We start from the raw sequence: 7547 nt of genomic DNA, 5'->3' as shown, positions 1-7547 counted from the left end.
CAGAGGGATCACATGAGTTGATAATCTAGTGTATTGGAGCAGAACCACAATTACAGCTGCCTCACACATGGAGGGATAATAACTAGATTTAAACATACAATACTGTACCTAAAACCAGGGTTACACCATGCCCCTTCAAGTTTTTTCAGGAGCACAAACACAATGAACGTGCTCATAAGTGAAAAACATTGCCCACTCATCCTCTTCCACCACCCGATTTTTTCTAAGATGCACTGTCAGCTGGGTTTTTTTCATAGGAAGGAATCTTTTTCCCCCATCCATTACCTAGAACTTCATTCCATAAAAACAAATTTGTCACTTTTGAGCACAGTCAAGACTCTTCTGATCTCAGCACTAATTCTGCCCTGATGACTCTGTCTGAAGTTCATTGCAACAATGGGAGCCTTTTATTAACAAAAGAAAGATAATCCAAAACATTTTCCAAGTTGCTGTGAATAATCTCTTCATGAATCACAGCTCCGTGGTGCAAGGTTGCTGTTGTGAAAGACTGAGCTTGTGATCTGTCTGCTGCAGAACTGTGAGAGTCCACCTTCCCCAAGAAACTCTAGGATTTTTGATGATGAGAAACCACTCTTTCAGGACAATCCCTGCAAAGACCATTTACCTGTAAGTGTTGAACAGATGTAAAAAATATGTCTGGAAGGGAACTCTAAAGGCTCTCCTGCATTACCTTCTTCTATGCAAATAGCTGACAGCCACTTCCCACCTCATGAAACACTGGGAGAAATTGCAAGGTCATCCTTTAGGAGCAGTCAAGGCAAGTAAAGATGAGTGAGATAGGACAGTCAGAGTCCAGGAGAAAACTGAAGTAAAATTGGGCAATATGTCTACTGCTTAGGCTGAATATAAGTGGTTCTGTGAACAGCAGCTCAGTTTTTTATCTCCTGAAAAAAAAATTACCTAATCCAGGGGTATTTTTTGTTGGTGGTGAAAACTTTATAGATTTTACAATAGTGATAATAACTTAAGAAATTTATTTTAAAGGATTACTGATGAAAGACAGCTAAATAAAAACCTCATAGTGGACAGACAATCAAATCAGAGATGACAACCTTCAATAATGAAGATAAGCAGGACCAGTACAATGGATTAGTTATTTACCAAAGAAATTCCAGTTTGAGGGATTGGTGTTTTGCCAAATGGAAAACCCACCATGTAAATACTGTTTTGATACACATTTTAATGTTCCACATATTTCATTGTCTTACACAACATTATAATAATTTATGTGAACTACATATAACAATTGTTAAAGTAACAAGGTAACAAAACTAAAACCAAATTTGCTGCTTTGAAGTTTCTTTTGTATAAAACCACTGCTAAATTCCAGTCTGTTTGCCTGAACATCTGTGTAAATAGGGTGGAGTCCAGCATGTCCTTAGGATGATGTGATTTCTACTGCAAGTATAACTGGCAAGCGTCAAACGTCTTGATCTTACCAAACCATAGACAATCCAAGAAATATCATACAGAAAGTTAAAGCCAGTGTGTGGTGGCTAATAATTCCGCTGCTTCCTCCGTGCCACTGCCAAGCGCAAGGCCCGAATAATCAACTTCTCGTTATTCAAGACATTGTAATCAGTCAGTTTCACCAGTTTGTCAAAATTTTCTTCGCTGAAACACACCTCCCTTGTTGTAAATGGTGAGAGGATGCTGGAGACATCAACTTTGCCTTCAGCCATCTCTTCAGGACTCCGTTCCACACCTGAGGGACAAACCGCAAGGAGATGCACTAATAAGGTTTTATTGCAGCATGTGGCTCCTATCAGTCATTTACATAATTATAGGTAGAAAAGGGAGATATGGAAGGAAAGATATAATTTGCCAGAGGGATGTAAAAGTAACCTAGTAGCACTGTATTCTTCAGCATCTGGATCAAGCCTGTATCCAAATATGATTTTACATCGTTTGACATTTACATCACCCAAACAGGTGGAAATCAGAACAACATTAGCTGCAGCAACGCCAGACCACTGCATAGTCTTTGTTACCCAAACCAAAGCACAAGCAAAAGGCAAACAAGATACACCTGTACTAGATAAAATAACAACCCTCTCACTGAAAGTTCAGAAGAAATTATTGCACTCAGACAGAGGACATCATTCAAATTAAAACTGAAGATCTCTGTCCACTCAGTTCTCAGTCTGGGGGATTACTTTTAAATACATGAACAAAACCCAGGTGAATGGGTTTACCACCAAAACCACCAGAAGGTTTTGCATCTTTCTTTGCAACCAGCAGCGCATAACAAACCCATGTCTGTAGAGTAAAATAGCTTGTGTTGAGGACCTACCGCCCCTGGTATACGTATTTTGGGGTTTTTACCTTCATACTCTCTCTAGTAGTTCCTGTGATATAATTGCCTATACTCATCTCAAAAGTATTCAGAAAAGCTTCTGGAGCTCAGATAGTTCAGACATACTGACACAGACCAGGTTTGGGTTTGTTTTTTTTCACTGATGAGGCTGATAATGCTGACATTGGAATGGTAAAATATGATAGTGAGACATTAGACATGAAATGGAGAGGACTCACTGGGAAAAAGAATTTTTATTAAAATTGCTACCACAGATGACTCACCAGGAGCTTTATATTTCTTGAAGGTGTCATTTACTAGAGGGAAAAAAAGCACTGTTGGAGCTTGTGGACTGTCAGCATCTTCAAACACATAGCACTCCTTCAAGTTTTCCCTGTCTTCCTCACTTATCTCAATTTTGGGAAATGGAATTCCTTGCCCCAAGAAGTACTTCGCAATCTGATCCAGAGGCTGAATGAATGAATAAAATAAATAAAATTAATACAAAAAATCAAAACTGATCCAGAGACCTGGATATTTTAAATCCCAGCAGCTAGTAGCTAACAGGAATATTTTAAGGCTTGAATCTTCCTCTGGGAAGATGGAAATAGCCATAACCACACCAGATATTGCATCTTATCTTATTTTCCACATTGTTTTAGGCAAAATAAGAAAACAGTCCCTTTCTTTGAACTTGAAAATGAAGCCAAAAGCCACAGGACTAATTTCATAATTCCAGTGAAACAAGTTCAGAAGGGGAAGGCAAAGAAACTGCAAGAATGGAGATGAAGCACATCAGTCCAGATTATTCTGTATCATTGTCTTGACATATTCATTATTTACCAATTTCCCAGTCTTTCTGTCCTCTCCATAATTGGTGATTGCTTGATAATGACTCCCTGTTAACAAATACACTTATCAACATACCTTATGATCTCATGAAAAAAAAACTTTAACAGCTATATTTACTATAAACCTATGTTTATTTTTATATTATTCTCATTATATATGCAACACTACCTATATTAATTTTAATTATTAATCACGTCTGGCATCAGCCAGTACATTTCCCTAAGACTAATATGAGATAAAGAGGCCAAGACACATAGGTTTTCTCATTTAATTTGTTAAAATATTGTCAGGGTCTTAGCTTTTGCAACTCTTTCACTACAAGGAGAGCCAAAATCAGTATCAGAGTACCTGAACATTTCTCCATCAGCTCTTCAAAACTCTTGAACCCAGTGCAGTGAAGACCTTGACGATTTTAAAATGCCTATAATCCATCACTGTCTTCTAATATTTTTCTTAGTTACTGAGAAATAAATCCCATAATGATCTAAATAATAAATCAATATTAATGATCTAATTCCCATTCCAATACTAAAAAGTTAGGCGTTTTATCTGACGAGTTCTAGAAACAAAAACACCATGAATATCTCAGCTACCATGGCTTTTCTTACCAGTGTCTGTGACCCTCCACTGTAATTCAGATGTAGGATGACGTCCACCTCCCTCTTTGATCTCAAAAGTGGTGGGTAGCTGGTATTAATGAAAAAGCCAGTATCAACCAGGGAGAGTTCATTGTCTGCTGTTTCCATCAATTTATTTGGTAAGGAGTCTATCACTGTGTCTGAAACATAAATAATTTTCATTACAACAAATAAAACACAAGATTGTCTGCTCCTCTGAAGAAAGTTAAAAAGGGAAGAATGGAGAATTTTGTCCCACGTTGCCTCTGCCTTCCTTTGACTCTAGCAGTACTGATTTACAGGAGTGACACACTACTGCTTTTTCCTTCCTTCCTTCCTGGGCACCACAAGCTGCTTTGGCCCTGAAGGGGAGATCCCTCCTGCCTCCTTAGGCTAAACTCAGCTTGTCTGCTGGAACACAATACAATCAGATACAATTTCCCCCTTCAACACACACCCCAAAATTGAAATGCTATTCAAAACTGGCTACGTGTTTTTCAATTGTAGAAGGGAGAAGTGGAATGTCAGAAGTCAGCCTCATCTCTTCCTCTTTGTTGGAAAACCTAAATGAGTTCCAAAACCTAAACCTCCTTAGAATACTACTAAAAAACAGGCTGAGTTACTGTGCCTTTCCAGGTAGAAAATCCTTCACTCTCCAGGTACTTGTTATGCAGCTGGAAGCCTCTGATAAAATTGGGGTACTGTGCAATGGTTGGGCGTCCTGTTAAGACATCTCGCAGAGCAGAGGAGAGGACGCTAGAGGGAGTGAATAGACATGTGTCCACTTCATAGGGATTCATGGACAGAAAGGGTTCTTCTGCTGCAAGACAGAAAGAAGAAGTTCTAAGTTTAGGATGGTTTTCTGAAATTATCAATATTTTTAAAAAATGGAGTGACTTATACCAACAGTTATCACCTTCCCTCAGCCCGAAGGTAAATCAAACATAGTTATAAGCCCTTAAGGTCTATGCTACCAAATAAAACTCAGCATTAGACAGTGAATTAAATGACAGATACCTGCAGGCAGCAGGCTGCCAGGCAGTCAGCCCCAACTCCCACTCTAGACTTCCTCAAGTAATGCCCGCCTCTATGGTAATGTGTGATAGACGGGAGACATGAGCCCCAAAACATACAGAAAGACAACACTGGCCTTTGAACAGGACACCTTCTGAATGTGAATATCACTCAGCTGCAATATCAGCTACCTTAGAAGACCAGCCACTCCAGGTTCCCCATGCAATTAATAGCAAAAGCGAGCTTTCTCCACGGGCAGTTTAGTTAAGAAAATAGTCCTCTGCAAGAGCTGTTTTCTCTACACGCATTATTAGTGGCCAAGGAGAAACATACCCTAATTTAACAATCTTAAGATATGTTCTTAATACAACATGACTTCTACATGTCTGCTGGGGACTGTTTTTGTGTCTCTGTGACCTTTAGAAAAAGGAATATCTATGCCAAAGAAGCATAATTTAGTTCTAAATCAAGCAGAAAAAAAATCATAGTTGATATCTCTACTTTGTCTTCTTCATCTTTTTCTCTCTGACTTTGACAATATTTCTTTATGCATTAGACATCTTCACACAATATAAGCAATATATACTGTTGGTGAAAAAAAAATTAAAAATCTCACCAATATCTTTTACTCTGTCTCTGGTCCATCTGCACCAGAAGTCCTCTGAATCAGCAGCCAAATTCCAGACATACATCACATCTATGGAAAATATACTACTCCACATGCCTGTAATATGAACGAGTGAATAGAAGCTGATTGATGGAGTAGCCTTGGAAGAATTTTAATTGATACATACCTTCAGTTCTTCCACTTGGATACTTCCTTTCTGTCTGTATGGATACCTTCACAGGCATATTTCCTAAGTATGTCCCTGCTAATGTAAACTCACACCAGCTCAACCTGTTTGCTGATGTCTTTCCAGTGCTGCCCACCACAGACCATGAACTCACTACTGCCAGGTGTCTCTCAAGTAGACCACCTTTCCCCCTAGGCAATAGTCACCTTGCATATAGCAGATTCGAGTCTCTGAGAGCTTCTTCACCATCCTTCCCATAAAGAATTCACTTCCAAAATGTTCTGCGCGGATAGATGCTCCATATTTCAGGAAACCAACTTCATAGGGAGTGAACTCCAGCCACTCTATGGTAACAGCAGCCAGACCATGAAAAGGCAGTAATACGTTAGCTATTGCTAAACAGAGGAATACTAGAAAGCAAATAATGAGAAAGACACTGGCTAGTTCATAATATGCTTTTCACCAGCTATAGCTGTATCTGTGTTGCTTGCAGTACTGATGCCATAAGGTCCTTCCACATCATGGGAGGGCAGTCCCTGGCTGTGATACAGCAATCTCCAGCAGAAAAGCCCTGGCCCCTTAATGCGGTTAATCTTACCCAGAAGTATGTATTGCTCACGTACAACTTGTTCTCTTTAGGGCTCTAGTGACAGAGAGCTCAGTATTCATTTGGTATCACGTATTCAGATGCCATATTAAACAAATACTACGAAAATTAATAGTAATGGAGATTTTCCTGACACTGGACCCAAAAATTCAAAGTTCTCCCATTCACTGTGCAAAACAAGACCATGTGGAACCATCATAAGAATTTGTTTTATTACAAGTTTTTTGTGCCAGGATAAATGGTGGCTTGGACATCTGCTGTGGTAAAACCATGTTTCCAATTCTGGCAATATAAAGAACTCAAATGCTAAACACTTAATATTTCTTTGTTTTTTTGTTTTAGTTTTAGTCATTATTATTTGAAATTTTAATAGTTGTTTGGGGTTTGAGGGGTTTTTTTGCAGTTAGATTGAAAGAACTATCGTATTATTAAAGCTGATTATGCGGATATTATTTAAGTTTGGATTACTTAAATTATAAAATTGTTAAGAAATCTAAATCATAACCATTACCTCTGAATGCCTGGGCACTATAGTTGGACTTGAGGTTGATGGCCACATAGATGGGCAATGGGTTTTGACCATTATCCACTGCCTGCCGTTGGTCCGAAAGTCTGTGCTCATCTTTCTGGTTTTGATTAAAAATAGTTAACGGAACGCGGTGAAAAACAACTTACGCTTGAAATAATATAATGTGAATTATCAGCTTTATCCAGGTTCCCCATTCCCATTCCCAGCTCACTGGATTGCTCAGAAATACCTGCCATGGAATATTCCAATCTTGGCAAATATCCCATAAGAAGCAGCTACACCCTATGTGGGATCTCAGATTTTGATATATGCAGAAAGGTTGATTGTAGATTCATCAAGAAAAGAACCCAAAAAACATTCCCAGGAAAAATTATGCTGGCAAGTGGAAGGAAAGGTTCTTTCCTTGGCTGGGTCTTAGCAAAGAATTTATCATATTTTAAGATATTTTGCAAGTATATGCGTATGCAAGAATATATTCTGTTGCACATGACAATTTAAAACTTCCTTGTATAAACATAAACCAGATGGAAACTATTTAAGATATACTATTTTTAAGGTAATAAGATTTCTATCACTCTTTTTTAAAACTTGATATCATATTTAGAGAATGGTCTTTCCCACTATTTGAAACATCTCCATATGTCACATACTAGGTCACTTTATAAATGCATATCTTCATTTATGCTAGAGAAGCAAATTATTTCAAATTTTTAAGTGCCTCTTCCAGTGAGAATATTTAATGTCCAAAGCGATTTTTTTTATGATTAAAAATATTTTTTCTCAGGAATCTTCTTTCTTTAAGGAGAAAGAACACCTT

General features: G+C 38.2%; 1 protein-coding gene across 1 annotated transcript in view; it reads right to left on the bottom strand.

The window, feature by feature from the left end:
* Positions 1-1517: 1517 nt before the first annotated feature.
* The window catches only part of LOC108496203 (cytosolic phospholipase A2 epsilon-like), a 32388-nt gene continuing 26358 nt past the window's right edge, over positions 1518-7547 (bottom strand). Inside the window, exons 15-21 of the mRNA XM_017812712.1 lie at positions 6713-6827; positions 5801-5938; positions 5417-5524; positions 4415-4606; positions 3778-3947; positions 2602-2788; positions 1518-1726 (exon numbers count right to left, since the gene is read on the bottom strand). Coding sequence (XP_017668201.1) covers positions 1518-1726; positions 2602-2788; positions 3778-3947; positions 4415-4606; positions 5417-5524; positions 5801-5938; positions 6713-6827 — 1119 coding nt within the window. The remainder of the gene's footprint in view (positions 1727-2601; positions 2789-3777; positions 3948-4414; positions 4607-5416; positions 5525-5800; positions 5939-6712; positions 6828-7547) is intronic.

Source organism: Lepidothrix coronata, unplaced genomic scaffold (assembly GCF_001604755.1).
Source record: "Lepidothrix coronata isolate B3197 unplaced genomic scaffold, Lepidothrix_coronata-1.0 Scaffold1, whole genome shotgun sequence".
Taxonomy (NCBI): domain Eukaryota; kingdom Metazoa; phylum Chordata; class Aves; order Passeriformes; family Pipridae; genus Lepidothrix; species Lepidothrix coronata.
The sequence above is the reverse complement of the archived record's forward strand: the minus strand, read 5'-3'. Positions and strand labels throughout refer to the sequence as shown.